At 45.8% G+C, this 25,271-nt stretch overlaps 8 protein-coding genes across 8 annotated transcripts; 3 read left to right on the forward strand and 5 right to left on the reverse strand.

Annotated features, from left to right (window-relative positions):
- Positions 1–199: 199 nt before the first annotated feature.
- BHQ10_002848 (uncharacterized protein) lies at positions 200–2,482 on the reverse strand (the record flags this gene model as incomplete). Its single annotated transcript, XM_040875038.1, has 1 exon — positions 200–2,482. The coding sequence occupies one exon, from the start codon at positions 2,480–2,482 to the stop codon at positions 200–202; it is 2,283 nt and encodes a 760-aa protein (XP_040731352.1).
- Positions 2,483–2,617: 135 nt separating this feature from the next.
- Positions 2,618–3,199, reverse strand: BHQ10_002849 (uncharacterized protein; the record flags this gene model as incomplete). The annotated part of the gene is made up of 1 exon (XM_040875039.1): positions 2,618–3,199. One exon carries the CDS (start codon positions 3,197–3,199, stop codon positions 2,618–2,620), a length of 582 nt encoding a protein of 193 aa, XP_040731353.1.
- A 1,009-nt stretch (positions 3,200–4,208) lies between these two features.
- Positions 4,209–5,858, reverse strand: BHQ10_002850 (uncharacterized protein; the record flags this gene model as incomplete). Its single annotated transcript, XM_040875041.1, has 4 exons — positions 4,209–4,359; positions 4,424–4,493; positions 4,545–5,746; positions 5,800–5,858. 4 exons carry the CDS (start codon positions 5,856–5,858, stop codon positions 4,209–4,211), a joined length of 1,482 nt encoding a protein of 493 aa, XP_040731354.1.
- Positions 5,859–6,804: 946 nt separating this feature from the next.
- BHQ10_002851 (uncharacterized protein) lies at positions 6,805–7,967 on the reverse strand (the record flags this gene model as incomplete). Its single annotated transcript, XM_040875042.1, has 3 exons — positions 6,805–6,851; positions 6,907–7,261; positions 7,317–7,967. 3 exons carry the CDS (start codon positions 7,965–7,967, stop codon positions 6,805–6,807), a joined length of 1,053 nt encoding a protein of 350 aa, XP_040731355.1.
- A 1,049-nt stretch (positions 7,968–9,016) lies between these two features.
- Positions 9,017–13,329, forward strand: BHQ10_002852 (uncharacterized protein; the record flags this gene model as incomplete). Its single annotated transcript, XM_040875043.1, has 10 exons — positions 9,017–9,189; positions 9,263–9,352; positions 9,403–9,503; positions 9,568–9,621; positions 9,676–9,744; positions 9,810–9,877; positions 10,061–10,197; positions 10,256–10,286; positions 11,128–12,038; positions 12,255–13,329. 10 exons carry the CDS (start codon positions 9,017–9,019, stop codon positions 13,327–13,329), a joined length of 2,709 nt encoding a protein of 902 aa, XP_040731356.1.
- Positions 13,330–13,892: 563 nt separating this feature from the next.
- On the reverse strand, positions 13,893–15,389 carry BHQ10_002853 (uncharacterized protein; the record flags this gene model as incomplete). The annotated part of the gene is made up of 1 exon (XM_040875044.1): positions 13,893–15,389. The coding sequence occupies one exon, from the start codon at positions 15,387–15,389 to the stop codon at positions 13,893–13,895; it is 1,497 nt and encodes a 498-aa protein (XP_040731357.1).
- A 972-nt stretch (positions 15,390–16,361) lies between these two features.
- Positions 16,362–18,157, forward strand: BHQ10_002854 (uncharacterized protein; the record flags this gene model as incomplete). The annotated part of the gene is made up of 4 exons (XM_040875045.1): positions 16,362–16,672; positions 16,729–16,933; positions 16,991–17,181; positions 17,266–18,157. The coding sequence occupies 4 exons, from the start codon at positions 16,362–16,364 to the stop codon at positions 18,155–18,157; spliced, it is 1,599 nt and encodes a 532-aa protein (XP_040731358.1).
- A 3,995-nt stretch (positions 18,158–22,152) lies between these two features.
- BHQ10_002855 (uncharacterized protein) lies at positions 22,153–24,167 on the forward strand (the record flags this gene model as incomplete). The annotated part of the gene is made up of 7 exons (XM_040875046.1): positions 22,153–22,261; positions 22,328–22,435; positions 22,990–23,136; positions 23,206–23,395; positions 23,479–23,546; positions 23,622–23,952; positions 24,023–24,167. The coding sequence occupies 7 exons, from the start codon at positions 22,153–22,155 to the stop codon at positions 24,165–24,167; spliced, it is 1,098 nt and encodes a 365-aa protein (XP_040731359.1).
- Positions 24,168–25,271: the final 1,104 nt, after the last annotated feature.

A 25,271-nucleotide genomic window follows, 5' to 3' on the forward strand; every position in this document is an offset into this window, starting at 1 on the left:
TTTCATGTAGGTAGTGTCAAACGTATATAGATAAGTCTGTACAAAGGAATCTTAGGTCTATTCATCGATCGAAACACTTTCATCTACAGTATCATAACTAGTGTGGTCCACATATCCAAACCACTAAAAGCAGATTCATTATTTCTACCTAAACACCTGGACATATATATAAAGATGGTGAGGGGGAAAGAAAGAGAGATCAATCCCGATCAACACGCATCTTCCTCGTCCTCCAACTGATCATCTGCTCCTGCGTCCTCTGTTCAATTTCCGCATGCAGACGCGCCTCGTCCTCTTCGTCGATCATTGTTATGAAGTTTAGTTGATCTTCTTGATCGGATTCATCCGAGGTGTGTTCCTCCTCTTTCTCCTCATTATGATGATTGCGTACGGAGGAGAGAGGGTGGTGGGAGGGTTGTTCTTCTTCTTCCATTGGTGTGGGGTTTTTGACGGTCAATGTTTGCTCAGATTGCTCGGTAGGTAACGCTTCGAACGGCCAACCGTCTGGTTTAGCTTCGGCGGGTGGCCGGGCTGGTAGTACGGGTTTCCGTTTGATTTCTTTTTCTTTTGTCGCGGGTTTCCGTTTTTCGTTCTCCGCTTGTTCGCGCTCGATTTGCTCATCTTGATTCCACAGAGCCAATTTCTCCATTTCGAGTTCGGATGCATCAATCTCCTCGAATCCGATATCTGTCAGGACCTGGCCGACGAGGAATTGATAGCGTAGATGGCCCGACACCGTAGCGCTAACGTCGATGTTCTCGAGATTCGGGACGCCGGTGACGGGCTGGAGGCCTGAGATGTCGACTTCGAGGTGCGTGGCGCGGTAGAGAAGGGCGAGGACAGAGTCGTTCTCTGAGTAGACGTTTACCAGTCGACCGGCGACTACGGCACGCATGGAGTGCCATTCAGCTGCGTCTGCGGGGACGGGAGAGCCCATGAGAACAACTGATTCGATGAGACCGTAGGCTCGTCTTTTCGCTAGACTTTGCAGACATGAATAGATCACTCGAGAGCCGAGAGAGTACCCGATCAAGGTCACGGGTCGTTTCCCTTGTGCTCCGTTTATCAGAGCGTCGGCCAGGACTTCGCCGGCTTTGTCGGCTCGTGAGATGGCTACACTGAAAGGGTTTGCGGCGATTTTGGCAAGTCTCACGAGACCCAGGGGCAGAAATACCGCGCTCATGATGCCCGCAAAGACGGTTCGGATGAGGATTTGATGGCTCGCCACTTTCCATGCTGCCGTGGCGACCAGAGCACGCATTGAGTTTCCAAGTTTGAGTAATGCCTCGTATTCCCATCGGAGTGCAAATACTTCCGACTCGGGTCCGATGACTCGCCATGGTTCAGTTATATTGTTCTCTTCAGTGGCCCAGCCTGTGATACCAATTGTCACCCTCAGGCGGTGGTCTTCTTTTGCGGCTTCTTTTTCATCCTTTAATTTCTTTGTCATTTTACCTCGCAGAGGTATGAAAGCAAAGTCCTCAACTTCGCGAGCATATCTGTCCATCATCTTTCCGGTCATTTTCCCACCGTAGGCCCCAAAGAGGCCGCCCACTACTACCCCGCTACTGGCGAGCGCTCCCAGGTAAGAAGCTGCGATAGTCCCTCCAAGACCTAGTCCACCCATCACAGTACCAAGTCCGGCTGCTACCAGGGGTGCGGCAAGACCGCCAGTAATGCCGATGAGAGCTGCACCAGCTACTGTCGCAAAGCCAACCTTCCATTTTCGGAGTTCCTGGTTTTCCGCTGCCTTCTTTTTTGCTTCTTCATCTGCTGTCATGGCTACTGCGGTGTCAAGTAGTCCACGTGCTATTTTGGCTTCATTATCGTTGAGGTCACTGGTCTGAAGGTTCAATGAAGAGGTGACGTGCAGTAGAAGCACTCGCGAGTACGCATTGTAATGCTCMAAGCCGAGAAGCAAGAGTAGTAGAGAACGTAAGATAAGTAGCCGTTGCGCCTTGGGTCCTTCTCGAAGGGAATTATCGAGAGGTTGATATACTTGCTGTAGTCGATTCGAGTGCTCTTCTTCTAGCTCTATAAGATCCTCGGGAAACTTCTTGACAGGAGTCTGACCATCTTGTGAATCTTCCCGTTCGTTCACAACCTGTCCGACCCGCAAGAAGACTGAATTCTGCCATTCTTCAAAGTACGCCAGTGCTGCCTTTCTCGATCTGGGATCCAAGCCAACTGCACGTCTTACACCTTCCTCGGTTGTGTTCGACGGGACGTCATGCTCGACCCCACTCCAATCTCGAGCATCTTCATTCTTCGGCTTTGGTGACTCTTTCGGAGGGACGGGCAGCGCTTCGAAGCTTTCCAGTATTGTTTTCCGCATCTGCTCCAAAGCAGCCGAGATCAGTACCATCAGGTCCCCGCGCTGGGACTTGGATAGAAAATCGGACAGGCCATGTTCTTCATTTTTGTGCTCCTCCTTGCCACGATCCGGAGCATTCGCGAACCGGTCGAAGAATCGCTGAGCCATGATATGAGAATTTTTGATGTCAACGTTAAATGAATGGTTGTAGAAGATGATAAGACGTCGACGTCAAGGCGGTGGATGCGGGATACTTTGTGCCAAGACCAAACCAACACAACACCAACAACACCGACAAGGGTCTTAGTTACGACTTTGCACGACGAAATACTTTCCGGCGGTCCTTGTAGCCGACCCCAGAGCATTTCCGTCCCATTGGTCGCTCTCGACATGGCTGGCATCAGCGTCCTCAGTAACCTGGCGCTGTATTTTCTTTCGCCGACCGACCACTTGTTCCTTGGCTAATGCTTCCTTCAATGTCTCCAAGCCTATCGTAGAGTCCCTGATCGCCTCGCGACTCTCGTCTCGAATCGCTCGGAGAGGTTTGATGTCTTTTGTATCGACATCCTGTATCGATTTGACGAAGTGGATCTGGGCTTCGAGCGTCCTTAGCATAGACGTTTCCTCCGCTTTATCGACTGGTTGCGGGAGCGCTGACAGACGGAGCAGATGGTGAAGTCTCTGGGGCGTGATGGAGAGTGGAATCGTTGGATCATCGGTATTCGGGAGAAGGCTTCGGACAGACCATGTTGGTTTAGCTAGGAGAGTGGCTATATCGTCGCTGGTGTACTTTGGTTGTGACGAGTACTGCCGTCGAAAGGCAAACAGGAAATTCTTCATCCGGACTGAGCTCGAGTGGCTCAACGGCAGTTGTAATCTAGGCATTGAGATGTGGTAACGTAGAGAATAAAAATTGTGTTTCAATTAATTGGATTGTAGCAGGAGGAAGCTACAACTCAGATGGAGACTTTTGTTTAGATGAAATCATCGTCCAGTCCCCACTTTGGTGCTGCTATGTCACTGATTGGTTCATTCACTTTCCTCCATCATAAGCCATTTCTTTATTTACAGACTAGACGCTCACGCCAGCATGGAGTCAACGTTATGGATGTTTATTCTAAAAATTCTCACCTGCTTAAAAGTTGTGCCCGTCGGCACTTCGCTCGTGTTCTGTAGCTAGTAGCTAGGCGAATCCATCTGTGTCTGTGTTGTCGAAATACGTGTGCCTGCAGCAGCTGAAAAGCAATCTGTAAAAGGTCATTCCAGCCGATACGATAGTCCAATTAGTGGGTATTGATGCTACGGAACCGCGCAGCGTCTTGCCGCCAGAATTACTGCCGCAGATTCTTAAGGCATATAACGACTCCATTGACCATACGTTCTACGTCGGTATGAGCGATGCCTGCGTGAGTATTACCCACGCTCTTGTTCGATTGGAAATCGGTCAAAGAACACGGGTAACCCCATGAGAATGAGATCTGTGAGAGTGGCACGAAGGCTGTACTTGGCAAGACTCTTCGCTGAGGACGTTAATCGATGGATTTTCCTCTGTTCTTGATTTTGAATTTATTACCGATAAAGACATATCTAGTTCGTACCTACCTAGTAGGTATATAAAAAAAAGTAATGACCAATAAGCCTATGAAATATTCATAAAGACATTTAAAGAATTACAGATCCTTAAATATATAAGTTTGTCGGAAAGCATGTGTTACAACCTGATACGCTATATAGAGATTCCAACCTTGAAACAATTGCTCGTCACTTGAAATCAATAGTAGTGCAATTGCAGAGAGAGCTCGAAGCAGAGCTATGTGCAGCAGAAAAATTGCAAGCCAAGAGTTCAGTACCGTCATCATTATAATCAGAAGGGACTCTCGCAAACATCGCAGACCTAAGAATTGGAGAGGTGCACGCGAACTGTTTTGATCTCTGTATAGTTATCCAGAGCATATGCTCCGAGCTCTCGACCCAACCCGGACTCCTTGAAGCCACCAAATGGCATCTGGTAGTGAAGAGTGTTGTAGTTGTTGACCCAAACAGTTCTGTTACAAATAGATAGTCAGCTCAAATTCAAAGGGAACATGCTCGTTTAGAAGAAAAACCTACCCTGCTTTGACTGCATTGGACACTCTGATGGCGGTGTTGATGTTTGTGGTATGGACGGCCGCGGCAAGCCCTAATTTTATCGGTCAGCAAGATTGCAAACATCACAGCCTGGAGATCTGACCATAATTCGTTGCATTAGCTAAAGCAATGGCTTCAGCTTCATCGCGGACCTTCTGTACTGTGCACACGGGTCCAAATATCTCCTCCTTCACTATCGTCATATTTTCGGTCACATCGGCAAAAATAGTGGGTTGGATGTAGTATCCTTCGCTTCCATGTCGGTCACCACCTGTGATAACCTTTGCACCTGAGTTCTTTCCATCTGTAATATAGCCCATGATCCTGTCGTACTGTACCTGCGACACCTGCGGGCCTTGGAATGTCTCAGGGTCAAAGGGGTTTCCAACTTTGTTCTGCTCAGCCCGTTTCTTGAAAAGCGCAATGAACTCATCATAAATAGACTCGTGCACTAGAATCCTCGAACCCGCGCAGCAGCATTGCCCGTGGTTGAAAAAGATACCCAGATTAACCCACTCAACTGCTTGTTCTAGATCCGCATCTGGAAGAACAATATTAGGCGATTTCCCGCCAAGTTCGAGCGTCACTTTCTTCAAGTTGCTATTAGCTGCGTCTCGCAGGATTTGGCGGCCCACGAGAGTTGACCCAGTAAAGGCTACTTTATCAACATCCATGTGGGTAGCAATTGCTGCTCCGGCTGTTCTTCCAAATCCAGAAATAATATTAATTACCCCAGGAAGAAAGCCAGCCTCTTTGATCAGAGTAGCCACATAAAGCGCGGACAAGGGCGTCTGTTCTGCTGTTTTAAGGACAACGGTGTTTCCTGTTGCTATGGCAGGACCGATTTTCCATGCAAACATCAAAAGCGGAAAGTTCCATGGAATGATTTGACCGCACACGCCCACAGGCTCATGCCGAGTATACGTGAAGCTACCAGAGTCGGTGTCGATAGTTTGTCCGTAAATCTTGTCCGCCCAGCCGCCGTAGTAGCGAAAACAGCCTGCCGAAGCAGTCACGTCGCCTTTGGCCATGGTTACGCTTTTGCCGTTGTCAAGTGCTTCGATTGCAGCTACTATTTCAATATCGCGTTCCAGCAAGTCTGCCAGACGGAGGAGCAGACGGCCGCGTTCGGAGGGGGTAACATGTTTCCACTCGCCTTCAAATGCGGTGCGAGCGGCCTTCACAGCAATGTCGATGTCTTTGTCGTCGCCTTCGTGAACGGCTACGATGGGCTTCTCGTCGTGAGGGTTGATTGTTTCAAAGGTCCGACCTGCAACTCCAGGAACGAATTCATTGTTGATGAACCTAATCACTCTTTAGCGCATGGAATCATATAACTCATAATAATTCAGACATACAGTCCCAAGGGTTGCTGATACGTGAGCAAAGGTGTCTTGATTTCTTGAAACAAGGCCATTATGTGAATATTAGAATAGGTATGTATATCGGAGAGAAGAGATGTTGCAGAATTAGATGATGCACATGGCGGAGACGAAATATTTAAGCAGCATTTGGTCTCTGAAGCAGGCTCGTTACACAACATTCGGCTGCTTAAAAGAGGGGAAACGGACGCTTTGTCCGCAAAATGTCCGCAATGGTTACAGTATGCGGCTCCGCATCTACGCATTCTCTCCGCATTATGCAGAATTCCTTCGATCCGGGGAAACCTCTCTCCCGCGCTAAAGCTGAGCGAGAACGCTAAATTACAAACTCCGAGGGATTTGTGGCTCTGTATTAGGTCTGGTTTACGATAAGACTATCAATCAAAAAGGTTTCCTCAAGAAGCACGTATCTACTTTCTCGGGTGACATCAACTCGTCTGTTGATCTAAACTGTCAAGGAGTAGAAGTGGGGAAATGGTTTCTGAGCCATGTGAACCAGATAACTATCCCAGATACAGGGAAGATTTTCTGGAATGTGATGAAAGAGAAATCGTAGGTTCATTCTGCTTATCAGGGATGGTTGCAAAAAGAGCCGAGTTTCCTGTAAGGCTAATACTGCAGCTACGGCATCTTGAAGGATCTATAGTCACTTAATTTTGGCGTTGAGACCGAGAATTCATATCAAATTTATCTACTTTTTTAGCTGTATAAATAAATCCTTTAAACTGGTGACCATACCATGGGTAGCTGGCCAAGCAACAGAAAGGCTCTAAGATTACTACGAATACTACGAATAGTATGGAGATACTCTAAATGGAGACATTTCTTGAAAGATGTGAATTAGCTGGACATTGATATTGAGCACAACAGCTATGTCAAAAGTAGGAAATCTCATCATTTACATAATCTTTAACATCATAACATCAACTCCAGGTTCTGGTGGTCCATACCCAGTTAGGTAGGTGTTCAAAGAAATCATAATTACTCCGGCATCTCGAGCACGTAGCGTCCAGCGATCTGTCCCTTTTCTGCTAAAAGTTAGAAAAGTTGCTAATCGCGTAAGAACATAAAAAAGACTCTTACCCATAAGTTCAAAAATACTCGCGAGATCCTTCAAGGGAGCCACCTTGAACGGGGCTTTGATCAAGCCTCGAGCAAAAAAGTCTAGAGCTTCCACGCCATCCTGTCGGTTCCCAACGTAACTTCCCTTGATACTAATCATGCGAAGAACGGTGTTCAGAACAGGAGCTTTGAGATATGCATCGGGGGGCAATCCAATGGCAATGATTGTTCCGCGGGAGCGAACATATTCGGTGGCCTGTTGGAAAGGCTTTTCTGAGACTGCTAGTAGAATAACTGCGTGAGCTCCCAGACCGTCAGGGGTCGCTGCTTTGACGTCGGCTACCAAGTCTTTGGACTTGGTAAAGTCTACATAGGTCTATTTGCTGGTTAACTTCCTTTATCTCTATATCGGTGGGTGTTCATATTAATACCTCAGTGCCGAGCTGCTCACACATAACCCTTTTCTCATCACCCCCATCCACAGCCACTACTCTGATCCCCATCGCTTTCGCATATTGCTGGGCAAGGGACCCCAGGCCACCACCAGCCCCAACAATGGCCACAGTTTGCCCAGGCCGAACTCCAGATTCCTTCAACCCCTTATAAACTGTGATACCAGCGCAAAGCACTGGCGCCACGGCATCTAGAGGAACATCTTTTGGAATTTTCGACGCATGAGAAGCCTTGGCAAGTGTATACTGTTGGAAAGTGCCGTCTACAGTATACCCTGAAAGCTGTGCATGGGCGCATAGAGGGTCATCAGCTTGTCTGCAGAATTCGCAATTCGAGCACGACCCATTGAGCCACTTGACACCGGCGTGGTCACCAATGTCGAATTCGTGGACGAGGGCGCCCTTTGCCACGACCACTCCGGCGCCTTCGTGTCCGCCGACCAGAGGCATCTTGACGGGAATGGGCCAGTGGCCCATCATGGCGTGCAGATCGGTATGACAAACCCCAGAATAGCGGATCTTTACTAATATCTGATCGGGGCCCGGCTTGGGAACGGGGATTTGTTTGTATACAAGCGGACCTCCGATCTTTTCGGCCACTTGCGCCCACTGAAGTTCAGGAATAGACATAGTTGATGTAACGAGTCGGAAGATTGAATATGTGTGAGCTAAATAACAAGGAAGAAAAATTATTTTTTGCTTGATGAGCTGACAAGGTCGAAACAGCGTGATGAGGAGGACTTATATATTTGATGTACGGGTTTTAGGATATACCGTTCGCCAGTCAAACATCGCAACCGCCCCCTAGCTTTTATTCAGCTATCTCTAATATTTGCAGTTTTTCTACAAAAGGGTTTCTTTGCATGTCAACGTGGAGTAAACGCGTGGAGTGTGTCAGGTTTTGCGGGGAAAGCTTTTGTGCGGATGCGCATCAAGCAGCTACTTCCCCGCAGAACCATGAATCAATCCAAGATATTTTGCATATCAATCATGATCCAGTCTTACACTTGGTTACGAAAATCGATTGTTGGTGACAACTTCCCTTTGACCGACTGGGGGCGGTTTGTACTGGTCAATTGTATGCTCAGATCAGCATTTTCCTGGTGCGGTTGTGTGGAGGCGGTAGTCCCTTGGAAGCATCACCAGAAGCTGAATGAGACGCAGATCAACAATCAATGGTGGAGTAAAAGTATAGATCGAGTTATCGGGGCCGAAGTTTGCGAACGAATGCCGTCTTACTTTACCATATCGGTCCGTAGTTGTGCGGCCATGCGGTTCCGCATGAGAACTATCCGCATGCCCGAACCACACAGCTCGCTTCAATTCTAGCGGCTGGCCAAGAACTTCAAGCGAATACGATACGGGAATTCATTACGTTGGCAGAACTCATCAGTATCGCCGATTAATATTACGAGTGTACTTGCAACTTATCTGTATTTTTCATCGCTGGGCGGGGCCAAATGTACAAAGAACGTCCCCTGAAGTCCCCTGCCTACAGCAGTCGGTCATAAGGCAATGAGTTTGGGATGGAATTGACTCCTTACTCTCGCCGTTGTTGGAAAGTTTCCAGGGGTTTAAAGGCTTTCAGACCTCCTCTTCAAGATTTCATTGCAGAAAATTCAAAACTTTTGCACTCTTATCCATAAACATTCCTTCAGACTTGGTCTGCCAAAAACGAAATGAACACTTCTCTCAGTCATAATGGCAAGACAGCGGGCTCAGTTCATGATGAGGACAACCCGCTGTATAGATCCGTGACTCTATCAGCGGAACAATTCGAAAGACTGTATCTAGCTCCGATGACTCGCAGGCAGCCTAAATTGGCTAAGCAATTAGGAAATCCGACACCACTGTGAGCTCGTTCCACCTTACTACATATCAGAGAAAGAAAGAGTTAATACTAACAACTGAGAATACAATATCAGAGCGTTAGGTGGATTCGTTATCACTACTACGCCTCTTTCGTGCTGTCTAATGGCCTGGAGGGGATCTGGCGGAAATGGACTTGCCTTCATGTAAGATGCACAAATTTCCGGATTAGAAAAGTTTCTAACGAACGTAAAAGCGGACCCATCGTCTTCCTCGGTGGGCTTCTACTACTCATTACGAGTATTCTTGAGTTCATTTTGGGCAATACGTTTCCATGCGTTGTATTCGGTACCATCGGTTAGTGTTCATCGCCTGCAGTGTGAATCATGATATGACTTCCATTACTGACGCATTCTTCTAGGAGGATTTTGGTTTGCGTTTGCAGCCACGATGATTCCTGCCTTCAATGCAGCTGGTTAGTTCTCACCAGCTTGTCCATCTTTTGCGGAGAATCCTGACATATATACAGCACCGTATTCCTCGTCCTCGACCGACACGATTTCCGGATTGTCCAGCCCCGAGTTCATGAATACTTTCGGTACGTTTATCCTAGCTATACTGCTGTTCTCGAATAATACTTGAAAATACTCACTGTCATTTTAGCTTTCCTCTTCTTGACCATGGCCATCCTGATGCTGATCTTCATGATCTGCGCAACGCGAACCAACATCGTATATACGCTTATCTTTTTGTCATTGATTCTCGTTTTTTTACTCTTAACAGCTGGTTACTGGCAGTCAGCAGAGGGACACACCTCTATCGGTGGTCGATGTATTAAAGTAAAGTTGCCCCCCGGTTATTACAACGCGAAACATGAAATAATAAGTTCTAATTCGTATATATTTTTTTCATAGGGTGCCGGAGCTTCACTATTCGTCGCGAGCCTGTTTGGATTTTATCTTTTGATTGTTCAGCTCTTTGAGGCTTTGGAATTCCCATTCCGGCTCCCTGTCGGCGATTTGGGGGCCCTCTGGACTTTCAAACAACACGAGTAAGTTTCCTCTCACGACAATGGCAACAGCTTCAATCTCAATTGACCGTGCCAATAGTAATGGTGCCAACTCAGTTGATATTGGAAATGTAAGCGTTTGAAAGGGCCCATAGTTGGGAATCTCAATTTCGACCCCTTTTTCCCTAGCGGGCTACAATGTGGATAGATATTTCATTCTAAGGCGATTGTGTACAGCACACAAGCTAAATGGTTTCCTTAAAAAAACCGAGCATCATGTTGTAAAGATTTGTGCATGAAACCAACTCGTGGAAATAATGTGATTGAATTAAAAAGCTACAAGATAAATCGCTAGTCATAAGCAAACCTAAAAGGATCTTGTAAAAGCTTCATAGATTCCTACGAGTATATGAAGAAAGTAAATGTAGGGCTGCACTATGCCAGATGCCATTCTCATCCACAGTTGCATAATCCCCATTTATTGATCCCGGCCAACCGGAACGCCAATCCCTTTTACCCCGAGATCCACCGATACCTATAGAGAACCTCGTAATCTGCGGGGTTTCCGGGATGCCCATGGAAGACCCATGGAGCTGGAGATAAAACGTGGGGGCCCAGCCACTTTCCCCGCAAAGTCTTCATGTCTATATTCACCTATACTGAGATTCTGTCGACTAAAACTATCATTCAATACAAAGACAAGTCCGGTAGTTACAGACATCGACTACGCTATTTCACACCATGGAGGGGCCTGTCCGGCGCCAACTTCACAGCTGTGATCCATGCCGGAAAGGCAAAAGACGCTGTAATGCACCGGTGTGTGTGATTATTTATACCTTATACCTGTCCCATCTTTATATCTGACTTGATACACCACTATTCCAGAAAACCCGAAAAGATGACGAATTTGTCGCGTGCTACAATTGCAAGCGGTGGAAAAAAGAGTGTACGTTTAATTGGCTCTCTTCGCAGGAAGCAAAAAGACAGACAAAACCCAAATCACACGCTTCAAGAAACCCGGCAAGTACAAGCGATATTTCATCGACTGCAAGCTCGTACGGTGTCGTTCTGGATGAACAGCTTCGCTCTTCATCGCAATGGTATCCTGTTACTTTTAACCACGCGAACATACCTGCTTCGATAGATGCTGCGCATTTTCCTATCGAGTTCTCCTCAGGCCTACAAGGCGCATCTTTTGGCAGATTAGATGAATTAGGGCTGAGTGCGGATCAGTCGGAATTTCTTGCTCCGAGCATAGACATCTCGTCTGATTGGCAAACCGGCGCGGCCACTGGACACCCCGAAGACGCTTTCAGAGACCTTGAATGCCTTTTCAGCTCTTCTGAGAATGAAACCGACATTAGTGAGCAGTCCCAAGGAGGATACAGCCCTTTGAACTTTTTCTCTCAAGGAGACAATCATACCGGTCTCAATTCTTGGTCGACGCCTCATTTTAACACACTACTAAGTCCACCAAGTTTCTGCATTGCGTCCGAGAATGCAGMAAGCCAATACGCTCGTTCCACGATGAGACGTAACTTACTGCGCATATACCACGACAGCATGGAAAATGCATTATCATGCTGGCTGACTGAGCACAACTGTCCTTACAGCGACTTTATTAGCAGCGCTCTGCCAGGTGACGAGAGAGAAGAATGGGGTCCAAATTGGTCCAACAGAATGTGTATTCGGGTTTGCCGGCTAGATCGCTCCTCATCTTCAATACGTGGCAGGGCTTTAAGTGTGGAAGAGAACAAAACCGCCGACCGAGTACTGCATCTAGCCATCATGGCATTCGCCTCACAGTGGACTCAACACGCGGAAAGGGGCACAGGTCTATCCGTCCCAGCGTCTATCTCCCGTGATGAGAGATCTATCCGGGAGTACGTCTGGAATGAGGCACGTCATGGCTTGGAGCACTCAACCACAATTCCCTCATTTCGAATTGTATTTGCAAACATTATTTTCTCCCTGACTCAAAGTCCATTGGACATAAGGCAAGATAAACGGCTAGACCAGCTTTTAGAAAATGACTGTGCGCCAACATTCATGGAGACTGCTAACCGCCAACTCTTTACTTTTCGCTGTAAATTTGTTAGGCTTGTGCGAGAGGCTCATCCAAAAGTGAATGAGTCTCAAATGGCGTCAATCGGAGCAACATTTGTCAATGAATCGGAAAGGTTGAAGCGTCTGCAAGTGGATCCCATTCTCAACAGCCACGAGAGTCGTAATACACTAGGTCTCTTATTCTGGTTAGGAGTCATGTTTGATACATTGAGTGCAGCCATGTATCAGCGACCAGTGGTGGTATCAGATGAGGATAGTCAGATCGCATCGGCATCGCCAACAATACTTGATTCTGAACAGCTTAGCTTGACACGAAATCCGCAGACAGAGATTTACAGAAAGCAACAAGACGTGTGGGGAGAATTCTTCCTCTATCCTGCCAAGCTCAGCGGAGCTCACCCAAGATGGCCATGTTCCTACGAAGAGGCCGCCGCCGTACTTTCCGAAGCGACGCCCGTAAAAGTCTTACTCTACCGTCGGGTCACTCAATTACAAACACTTATTTATAGGGGAGCTGGTCCTGATGCCATTGAGGAGGGTATCCAGAAGACCCTTCAGGTATATCAGCATTGGAATCAAACCTATCGAAGATTTATGCTCGACTGCGTTGAGAATCACGACTTTCTACCTTCTCGCATCCAGTCATGGTATGTTATTCTCGACGGCCATTGGAATCTGGCTGTAATGCTTCTGGCAGACACGATGGAAAGCATAGACATCGGAAGACTTGGTTATAAAAGTGAGGATCGCATAGTTGCTGGATTCGTCTCGAAGCTGAGGACAGAGCATGCACTTGTGGTTAGCAAACTGTGTCGTGCGTCACTCTATGGGCAGAACCCATCCATGCATCTCCATTTCCACGATTCACTCAACGAGGTCGCATTCTTGGTTGAACCCTGGACTATTGTTCTGATTCATTCATTCGCCAAAGCAGCATATATCCTTCTAGAAAGATTGGATGCTTCGGGCGGACATATTTCCTTCTTGCAAGGATGTGAAGATTGTATCCGTGCGCTTCAATATCTTGGGAGAAAGTCAGATATGGCATTCATGTTGGCTCGGAATCTATCGGTATCACTGGACTTGAAGCTTGCTCAGATGTCATAAGATGTATTGAAAGGGGATGTTCTGCTGATTGATTATGTAGTCAAATTCTAGCTTCAACCCTGATCAATGTTTGACTATTTCAATCGGTGTTGTCCGTACCTATAACAAGCTATTCTAGAGAGTATGTAAAGAAATTAGACTTCAATTAAATGTCCCGGCGTTGAGAAGTATTCATAGTCTGTACATTTGTTCCCATGTCCAGGCTTTTTCATGTCCCTGTGGACGGACGCTACAACGTCAATCGGACAAAATTCTAACCATAACCGACTCCTGCAAACAGTGAGATCTTGCATCAATAGCTTGAATATGTATGAAGTACGAATAATATTGAACAAGTTCCTTGACGAGACATTCTAGGCCCGCAGTTTTAGGACTTTCAACCCATTATTGTTATTCTTCTTTCGTTGATGGGAAGAAAACCCCCTTTCACATACTTCACTACTCCTCTGAATGATTGAAGAACGCATCATAGGAGGCTTTTTCCTAACCATTCCTTGGCTGGACTTATCGATAGGCCAGAAATCAAGCATGTCCTCGATAATTCGCGGTTCGTTGAATTCAAATTATTTAGTGTGCTGGCCCAATGCTTCTGTAATCGTATCAAACGCCTTTCCCGACGCACCTCGCAACTGGCGATTTGTCAACTGAACTATCACGCGCTTATACGTCGTAATGCTTGGAGTTCCGTTGTCCTTGACTTCGAGGATAAAGTGAAGAGTCTGTCCCTTTTTCAGAGCAACACCGTTCAAGATATCGACGGCAGCAATATGTGGAGCGGGCAGTTTTACTTTTACAATAGATTCCTGCTTCTCCACAGGGACGAACTCGACATCCGCTACTTGCGTCCAGTGAATAAGTGATTGCGCCGATGTCGGCTCTTTATACTGGAACCAATTGAATGACAGCTCATCTCCATCGGGATCGTAACTCTTGGAAGCATCGAGTGTGATTTCGGTCTCGACCTCAGCCTCGATCCACAGTGGCTCSGGCCCYCCTGAACTATCGTTGACAATTGCAACTGGAGCGTGATTCGCTTTTTTTAGATCGCCGCTCAGGGTCCACTGAATGCGCGCCGCAAAATCATTCTGGTATGCATCCCTCCAACGCCATATAGTGGCCTGATTGCTGGTAAATAACTGACCATTCTTGCCCAGGACTTTGTCTTTCGCATCTGAGTAGTGGTTTGCCGAGCCTCCCAAGTCGGTCAAGACATATCGGCCTCCCCAACTACCCCAATGAGGATGTTCTGGGGACCCCAGACCGTTCTGCATGAGATAGAGAAAAGTTGGCGTATCCCCCTCCATAATAAAGGCACTGTCGGGATACTGTTCACCTAGGGCGCCAATTTGAATGTGCTCTCTGAGCCACTCTTTACCTACTATCTTTGTGTCCGGCCCACCTTTGTCTAACGGCATCAGCAGATCTCCGGAAATACCAACCCAAGAGGCCATTCCGTACTCATTCCAACCGTGAATAGAGCAAATGTAAAAGATCTCAGGAAATCCTATGCGAATCCATGAGCCGGTATCGTCTTGGTCGCTAATCGTATAGATCCGGAGTTTACTACGTAGTCTGGCTGCCTCATCCTCCGATCTTTTACGTCGAATTTCTTCCAGTGCCTGGGCAATTACGTTTGCACCACCCCAACAGAGGACCCAGAGGGGAAGTTCTGAGGCATCTAGACGGTCAATAAGCAATGAAGCACCATCACTCAGCGGCACATCTGGCTGTAAAGCTTCCTTTCCGTACACAGGTGGACCGCTTCTAATGAGCGATAGTAGGTACTGGACACTGGGGTACTGGTTGTCTGGGTGCACATGTGCGTTTAAATTATTCACCACTTGGCCGTATGCCTCGACAATTCGTCGCATATCTTCGGGATGAACATTTTTCCTCATCCAGGTCGAGGTACAAGCGACGAGGCCTTGGACATCAAACTCGTTGCTGTACAAGAGGAATCTAACCAAGGACTGCGCATCGTCGGGCTCATTGGAGATATCCGATGTGACGAAAATTCTCGGCTTGTCCCTGACTCTGCGTAGCTGATTCTGGGGTTCCATGGCCTGCGACTTAGTATCTGATCCAGTCCAGCGGAGAATGTGAAATGCTTTGATATTTCATCTGATAAAGAACAACGTGGTCGGAGTTCATAAATTTGTTGACAGCCAGCTATAGATAGGTAAAGGCAACTCGGCGGAGCGAAAATGAACACTTCCTTACTAAGATAGGAAGTCTTAAGCACCACCACATGGGGAAAGGTTACCCACTCTCATGGATTGTAATTAGCCCTAACTAGCTAGTACACATCCGTATAAGTACTGTCTACGAAGCGGAGTTGAATACAAAAAACTATACAACTCGCAGAAGAGAACACTAAATTATACAAAATCGAGATTTACATCTACTATCAGCTCATGCAACGGCACTTGTGGAGAGTTTCAACTACCGGTAGTACATTCTTCGCATGGAACTCCGGCACATCTAGAGCGACGGGTATCACTCCGGAACAAGTAACGAATGATACGTAGCGGTCTAATAGCATGCCAAAAGCAGTACTTTGAAGCGCCAGAAAGGTCATGATCACCACTAGGAGCACCGTGCCCAATTCGCCGGCTCCTATGACCATTCACGATTGACGGCTTGTTTTTATTCGGTTTGTAGAGTTGCTAGATTAGGTATCTGAAGTCTGCTCTAATTGACAGATCTGTATAGTAAGTCTCCCCCACTATGAAGCAAACCAGACATTAATCATACTAGTAGTGCCTACAGACGGCCTATTTTGGAAACTGCAAGCACCGCACCATGCGATTCTCCACAGTCTCCGGATTCCCCAATATCCCCAGATCTGCCGTGTGTTGCCTGGAAATATAAACTAGCTCAAAGCGCCAAGTTTCTGGGATTGATCTCTTCACACATGTTGAATCTGTTCTACTTGAAACCACCACCATAGGCTTGAGGATTGTGATTCTCAGTCAAAGTACACTACCTAATTTTCATCTTACATCACCATATCAGTTGAAACAGCAATTCCGATGGAAATGCAGAATAAAGCAGACCCAATTCATGTTGAAGATGCGGAGGTGAACGCTTCACAACTGGCACCCCTTACAAGCCTAGAGGAACACGAAGTCGGCATCCTGCAGTCTTTTGTCAAATACCCTTGGGCATGTGCCTGGTCTGCTTACGCAGCTTTCACCATTATTCTACTTAGTTTCGACGCTCAGGCCAGTTCAAGTGTGATTGGGATTCCACAGTTCCGTCGTGATTTTGGCTACCTATACGAGGGCGAGTATGTCCTACCAGCTGCCTGGCAATCAGCGTTTGGTGGCGCCCCCGTGGCGATGTAAGTGTCCCTATTGAGAAGCAGCCCCTAAACGATTCACTGACAAGGCGGTTCAGGGCTGTCTTCTCCTCGCTGTTTATGGCCCCCATTGCCGACAAAATCGGTCGTAAACCGGTGCTTCTTATTGCCTTGGTGGTCTCGTTCATTGCTGTCGGCGTTGAGTTCTATGCCACTACAAATCCCGTCTTCTTCGCTGGCAAGCTCCTGAACGGAATTATGATCGGGGCAATTGGTTCTGTCATGATTAGTTATATTGGAGAGGTAAGTTACTCGAAAAGGTGGGAAATGTCGAGGGGATACATTGCTCATTGGTCCTAGATTACGCCAACCGCTCTTCGTGGTGTATTCACCTGTACCGTGGGCATATCTTACGGTATAGGTCCATTAGTAGCGTTCCTCATTATAAACTACACGGGGCAATATCAATCACGATGGGCATATCGTTCCGTTTTCTGCTCTCAATTCGGCTTCGCTGGAGTATCGATCCTCCTATGGCCATTTATGCCCGAGTAAGTACGAACCTTTGGAATCCAATCCCCCACTCCGTGATGTAAAACGGCCTTGGTTTTTCAATGAACTACTTCCAAAAATAGGTCGCCGTGGTGGCTAGTTTCCAAAGATAATCGAGAAGGGGCTCTCAAGAACTTGCACCGGCTTGGCTACAAGGGCGATGCCGCTCGATCAAGACTTGCGCTCATAGAACAGACTCTCCAGGAGATTCGCTCCGAGACCGAGGGTGTTACATACATTGAGTGTTTCCGTCGCTCCAACCTGCGCCGCACTATGATCAGTATTATGCCATTGTGTATTCAGTGTCTTTCCGGTATTACTTTCGTGGCTGGATACTTCACGTATTATCTGGAGCTTGCAGGTTATTCGACCAGTGAAAGCTTCAAAATCCAAATCGCGCAGCCAGTTCTTTCGATCGTCGGAAACTTGATGGCAGTCGCTACTGTAGATTACATTGGTCGTCGCAACCTGACATTCTGGGGCCTAGCAGCCTTGACCGTCACTCTTCTCATCACGGGTATCCTCGGCCTTGGAACTGATCTTCCTCGGGTTCAGGCTACGGTTGCTTTCATTCTGATATACAGCTGGGGTTATAACGTGACTATTGGCTCAACCGCTTTTTCCCTACTCTGCGAGGTTGCTACACCAAGACTGCGCGTGAAAACTGTCGCCATTGGCTACTCCGCCCAAAGTGCTATTAATGTCATGTGGCAATCCGTGATCCCATATCTGTTCAACCCTGACTACGCAAATCTTGGAGCAAAGATTTCTTTTATCTTCTTCGGATTGTGTTTCTTGTGCCTGGCATACCTGTGGCTGTGCCAGCCAGAGACTGCCGGTCGAACCTATGAAGAGTTGGACGAGATGTTTATGAAAAGAATTCCCGCCAGAGAGTTTAAGACGTACGTTACAGATGTTGAAAGGCGAAATCAGGCTGTTAAAATTATGCTCGAAGAGAAGGCTATCTCAGGATGAGGGTAAGAAGAGGCGCTTGTCAAAAATATTGTATAAAACAAGTTATTACCTATATACTTGTTCGCGAAAATGCATCTGCTTAGAATTCATTTCTGGCCTTTGATGGGAGGGGACAGAAGTATCACCACTTTTGTTGACCGATTTTTACACTAGAGCTCTTACGGCAGTAGGGTGGAGAAGCAACAAAAGAAGGGATATCACTCGATATTGTTAAATACATTTGGCACACCCACCAGGACCTCCTTGTAAGAGGCTTTTGATGCTGTGTATGTGCAAAAGAATGTAGGTAAAAAGAGTGACGATATTTGACAGGATATTCTGGATAACTGCCTCCTTGTTGATTTGTAGAGCTTCAAATTGAGTCAACTCTCGAGCATTCTTTTTGATAATTTTGTGTAATTTAGATTCCGAATATCCGTAGGCGCCAGATTGCGCTTAGGGCACCTTGGCGTTCAACAACTATACTCCATCACTTGATCAAATTGGTAGCGAGCTGCGCGAGTCAACCTGAGTCAACACGAGCCGACGCGGAGCCCAACGAGAGTTTAAGAGCTGAAGCCTAGAGGAAAGTCCCTACAGAGAATCCACTACTGATTGTTAGATATACACATAGTGGTAGTAACTTGAATATCGCTTAATATTGCGAGGGGTCAGAATAAATGAAATCACCCATCCATCCTTCCATACTGTAGAACCCAGCCATATCTACCAAAAGTAAGGAAAGGAAAAAGAAAAAAAGAAAGAAAAAAAGAAAGAAGGTTGAAACACTAGTGCAATGCTTTCGTCAGCCATCCATATTTCTACCTTCAGGTATATCTCTGACCAGCTTTTGCTCAATATCAGTCCTTTATCGCCGTAGTAATAATGCGAACTCCCTGAGACGGACCCCTGGGGTAACCGAACAAGCGATCTCTAGCTATTTCTACGTCCTTCTCGGTTGTCTCGTGTAGTACCATATCGAAGCGACGCACGAGGACAGCTATGGTCATGTACAGTTCTACATAGGCCAAACTGCGGTCGCGAAAGAGATAATTGTTATGAAGGTTTTCTTTGAAATATTGACAATTGGTGCGTACCTCATTCCCAAACAATGCCTTGTTCCTTTACCAAAAGTGACAATATAGTCTTGAAGTCGCAAGCCTTTTTCTTGAGCCTCAATCCAGCGTTCTGGTCTGAATTCGGTTGGGTTCGGAAATAGCTCTGGATTCATGTGAAGAAAGTGATTGCTTTCACTTATCCCGGTCTACGTTGAGATTGTTAATCAATGTGCTCAGATCGTCCTCCGCGAGAAGTATAACATACCCCGGGCGGAATAACTAAGCCTTTATACACAAGTGTTTCAGCAGGTGCCACCCGAGGAAGCCGGGTCAATGGGCCCAGTGATAGACGAAGGCCCTCATAAACAACTCCTCTCTGAGAATCGTCAGACCCGTGTAGACAGAAGCGATGACTGATTGTTTGGCCATGGACAGTGATGGTGGGAAAACAACTCACCAAGTACGGTAAGGCTTCTAGATTTTTCTGGGCAATATGATCCATATCCCCAGGGTGCGGAAAAACTTCCTTGAGCTGTTGGTGAAGTTTGTTGTATATGACTTTGTTGTGATTGAGCAAGTGAAAGAAAGTAAATGCTAGCGTTTTTCCAGCCGTTACACCCGCGTTTAAGATAACGAATCCTTCGTCACCCAGCCGTTCTAGGCTCCTTTCAGATTCCGGAATACTTGGATTGTTGAGTTCTTTCAGTACTATCGCATCGCTGGGTATTCCTTGTTTCATTTTACCCAGCTCTTCGACTGTCATATCTAGAATCAATCGCCTAAGACCCAGCACTTTGGATAGATTAGGATTTAACCATTGCACAAGTCCGTAGGGTAAAACTTTTGCAAGTATCATGATTGTTGGGAAAAACCTCACAATGTGGAACAAGGCAAGACTGGCAAGCAAGCTTTCTCTGATATCATTTTTGAAGTAATCATCTTCCATGTATCCAAGACAGCGGCCGAAGCCGTACTCCGATGTGATATCAGCCGTCAAAGCTGAGAATGCTGAATCTAGCTTGATTGGGGTCCCTTGAAGACGAGCTCTTTCGAATCTTTCTGCCAAAAAGTTGATTTTGTTCCGGATGAGCGGTTCTATACCGGCTACTGCTTTCTTTGAGAAAACATTCAACAAAGGCAGTCGACGAGAGTTATGAAGTCTCGAGTCATGTGTCTCAAAAGCCGAGTGAGTAGCGCCAGTAAATCTATAGAATGGGGCATATTTGTCTCTCGGACTTGAATTTCCGGTATAGATTTTATTGTAAAACTCCGGGTCACTGAAGTGAAGCTCGTTTGGAGTAATGCGAACGACGGGGCCTAGATGGTTTTAACTGGAATACTACTACACTGATAACAACATATTTGAGTTGCTTACCATATTGTTTATGGAGTTCCTCTATCTTCCATGGAAACATGCCATCTCGTATGACGCTGTGGTAAAACTCGAAGGCACTTGTAGCAGCCGCAATTTTAGGACCGGGAAATTTAGACAAAGGATGAATGTATAAACGATATAAGATTTTGAGAAAAGAATAAAAAGCCACACAAATAAGGCCAACGACTAGCACATTGTAGGCACTAATTTGAGCTGAAATGAAATCCACAAGCATCGTGACATAGAAGCAAGGTTCAAATGGCTGGTCCGATTACAACCCCTGAACCAACTGTATACAATGTCCTATAGCCGGAAAATGTGCTATCATCTTTTCGGTGCTTATATATGACAGACTGAGTAAAATCCACACTAAATCATAAACACACTCTTGGATAAATGACCCACTAGCTGAACACAACGATTATGAGTAGATGCTAGTCCCACCTTGAAAATTTCCTAATATGGCAATTTGCAGTCATCAGCCACTACAGAGTAGAAAAGGAAATGGTCCTGCCAATGATATCATTCCAGACTGTCGACGATCTTTCAAATTTTACCATGAATAAGAATGATAACATATGTCATTGAAATTACCAATTTGTATTGGGCGTTGCGAGTTGCAAACCTAGGCCACCTGTACACAATTCATACCGTATTATCTGTGGCACTAGTCATAATTTTCCAGAGTAGGAGGTAGAGGTATAGCCAAATATGTGATGTCGATAGAAGCATGGTTATTACCATTTCCAGGAATTTCCAGGAATTTCGTAACTGGGGCATATGTAGTGGATATTTTATTCAGCTCCTCTATCACAAATACTATTTCACTAGTGACTGTATAACACACACCACGTAACTCAATGGTTTGCATTTCCATAGTTAAAATTCCTTGGATCCCAAAGCAACCCTCAGGTGAACGTGATAGTTCAACATAGAGATATCAAGACGATTTCCTAGCCTATAGTCATCCTTTCTACCTGCCAAGCCTGACAGTCATGGACGAGAAGCATCTTCCGTCTAGCGCGGCGGAATCTGATGTCGGCTTTACAGTAAGCGACAAGACTGTACATGCCAAGGCAGTACACAATGTGAGTTTTCATTTCGTCTCTATTTTTCTGTTGAAACGAGATTGTATACTGATGAGGCACATGTTAGGCGGAGCTATATGCTGCACTACAAGAACATGAAATAAATCTTAGGGGCAAAGAGTCATTTCAATTATACTGTGAGCAAATCAAAGGTAACTCTCGAATTATACCTAGATATTTGATTGATGGTCTTGAATAGTCGCTATCTTTATTGCATTTTGTTGTGCCTGTGCTATTGGCTACGATGGTGAGTAAAATATCGACCAAAAAAAATATATTTCTTAGCTCATATATTACCTTTAATAGGTTCCTTGATGACTGGTATAATTGCCATGAAGCATTTTCAAGAAACTTTTCATAGCGGAACAACTGGCACACACGTCTCTATCATATATTCGTTTTATACAGTGTTAGTGCTGCAACCAACCTCGTGCCACAACCTCCGACATACTGTATTGAAATCTAACATGGCAGGTGGTTTGATATAGTGGTTCCATGGTCGGTGCACTATTTGCGGCCATTTTGTCCGATCGATATGGCCGTCTGCGAGCGATGTTCTACGGAGGCGCGGTCATCATTGTCGGCATGATTATTGCGGCCACTGGTAGGCTGATCCCACTTCCTCTGTCAAAGATGCTCAAGTTACTAAAATAATGCTATCTATTGCTAGCTACAACCACCAGCCAGTTTGTCGTTGGTCGAGCTATCGTCGGCGTGGGGACAGCGTTCATGAGTGTCTCTGCCCCGTCCTATTGTCTTGAGATTGCCATGCCACATTGTGAGTTATCAATTTCTAATTCACGACTAGCACGAAATGCAACTGATAAATATACACCTAGGGCGGGGTCGATTTGTAAGCACTCCCAAATCAATCTAGATTATCTTCATCACTGACTGCCGCCGAAGACGGGGTTCTTTAATGTGGGCTGGTACGGTGGCTCTATTCCAGCTGCCATCATAAACTTGTAAGAATTTGACTATTGGCTTACTTCATTGAGAGTTTCGCATTGTTACATACGGCCTACCCAAACATACGCATGGAACTTGGTTCCCTCGAAGAACTTGAGTCCATGCCGCCGTGAACCTCTCTCTATCAATTACTGACTCTGATGTACTAGTGGATGCAACTACATCGATTCAAATTATTCATGGAGAATTCCTGTAATATTTCAAGCTCTTGGCTCCGTTATCGTTATGTCATGCGTCTTTTTTCTTCCAGAATCGCCGCGGTACCTAAGTAAGTCTCTTTCCACGCGACCTGCTCCTGTTCCAAAACCAGTTACTTTCTTGGTAATTCTTAGCCAGATGATATACTAAAACCCTTTCATGTAGTGGCCAATGGACGGGAATTAGAGGCTGAGGACTTTATTGTCAAATATCACGGCAACGGGCGCCGGGACTCCCCCCTCGTGCTCCTTGAGATTCATGAGATGAAGCAATGCATCCGCCAGGATGGTATCGACAAAAGATCATTTGACTGTAAGTCCCTTCCGCCAAAGATGTTGGTTTTATGAGTGTATCAACCTTAGTGAGCTAATATAATTCAAGATCGACCACTCTTGCTAACACACAGTGGGCGATGGCGACTGGCGCAGGTTTTGATGATGGCCATCTTCGGACAATTTTCCGGGAATGGCCTGGGTTACTTCAATACTGTTATCTTTGCAAACCTTGGCATAAATAGTGTGCCTCAGCAATTGGCGTATAATATCATACACTCTGTCGTGGGGCTTGTCGCGTAAGTCAGTCCCTTGTACCTGCGCGTCTCCTAGGTAATTGTGGAAACGTATTTGCTCCTACTGCTAACATATTGAGAGACAGAACGCTCGCATCTCTTTGTGTAATTGATCGCATAGCCCGGCGAAAGCTCCTTGTTCTAGGCTCACTAGGTAAGATGATTTGGCAATATTATGAGGTTCCAATGTCAAATCAGACTCATGATGCTAACAGAGATGTAATCATAGCATGTGCTCTTACGCTGGCCATCAACTCTGGACTGTCTGCAGCTTTGTATTCTCAGGATAATCATGTACAAAAGTCCTATGCCAAAGGCGCACTTGCAGCTTATTTTTTGTTTGCCGTCGTCTTCGGCTTCACGTATACTCCACTACAGAGTATTGTTCCAACCGAAGCACTTGAGACTACTACCAGGGCCAAGGGAATGGCCATCTACAATCTTGCGGTTGGTGCTTCAAGCTTTATCAACCAGTTCTGTGGCCCTATTGGCCTTGGAAATATGGGCTACAAATATATTTACATCTTCGTTGGGTGGAACGTAGTTGAGGCTATTTTGTGGTATTTCTTTGGGTTAGAGTTTCCTAACTGCTTTCATGAACATGAAGACTAACATATACCCTTTATCTAGCGTCGAGGCACAAGGTCGCACTCTGGAGCAACTCGAGTGGGTTTACCAACAGTCAAACCCTGTTAAGGCATCCCTCGAAGTTGATGAGATTGAGGTGCGGTCCGATGGCAAGGTCGTCAATCACACTGGCCATCGCCGAGTTTGAAGAATATTTATGGATCTGGAAGAAACAAAGTCAATTGCCAGGTTTCTAGGTCGTGATTGCTCAGATCTATTCTGGGCAGAAGTGTGCAGATTAACATATCCGTGGATATTAGTTACTTTAGTATTCCGAAAATCCTTCAGTCATATGTTATACTTCAGCTTCCATGAGGTCAATCTATCTCAGATTTTGTCTAATATTAGCACTTGAGCGTATTGAAAGACATATGATGATCTGAGAACATGTCAGGAAAGACTAATGTTGGCATGTGAACCTCACACCCTACGAATATGAATCTTTGTGATAGTCCAGCCAAATATTTTCATGTTAGTTCTCTTTACATGTATGGAGAGCAGGATCTCAAGCATAACTACCTAGGAAATATTCACAGTTGCGTTTTGTTTTAGGAAGCAAGTGTTGCTACTTTTGCTAGTCAATCATTCTCCATTTTCAGATTCTATAATCAAGACTTGGACTATATACATACAGTGAAAAGGAATTGCCTTTCGGGGAAATATGTGTTGCCTTTGAGCAAAAGACTTTGTGTTTCATACATAGCTACACGCTATTACCAGAGTAAACAGTGATAAAAGGTAGGGACATTCATGAGCCTACAAGAGAGCTATTTGCGGATAGAATACTGTCTGTGTATGATAAGCATATGTGTAAGAGGTCTCCTTAGAACGATCTGCTCCATGGCTTCTGCTAATGTCATGTATGGGAAAGGGGGCAAAAAAGGGAGGAGGGGACATTCACTCTCTTTTCTACATGGGTGGTCGCCGAGAATCGAAATCAAGTGAAACATTCACTGCTTGGACTTATCTATTGGAAGACTTCAAAGCCCAAACAAAGCTCAAACAAGGCTTAAGTTGCCAGAAGCAAGCTACAAAAGCAAAAATTACTCTATTAGGCAATGAATTTAATTCTTCATACACAAGAACTTAATCCAGGGATTATCATCAAGGGATACTGTAATATAAGAAAAGAATTTCCCCATCTGGCAATTGATCATGCTTAAGGCATGAATTTATACTCATAAAAATTAGTGCCACGAGATCATTTGACGAATAAAACCAAAGAGAAAGACGCAAAAGAATAGAATCTATT

Source organism: Talaromyces amestolkiae (genome assembly GCF_001896365.1).
Source record: "Talaromyces amestolkiae strain CIB chromosome Unknown scaffold4.1, whole genome shotgun sequence".
Classification (NCBI taxonomy): Eukaryota; Fungi; Ascomycota; class Eurotiomycetes; order Eurotiales; family Trichocomaceae; genus Talaromyces; species Talaromyces amestolkiae.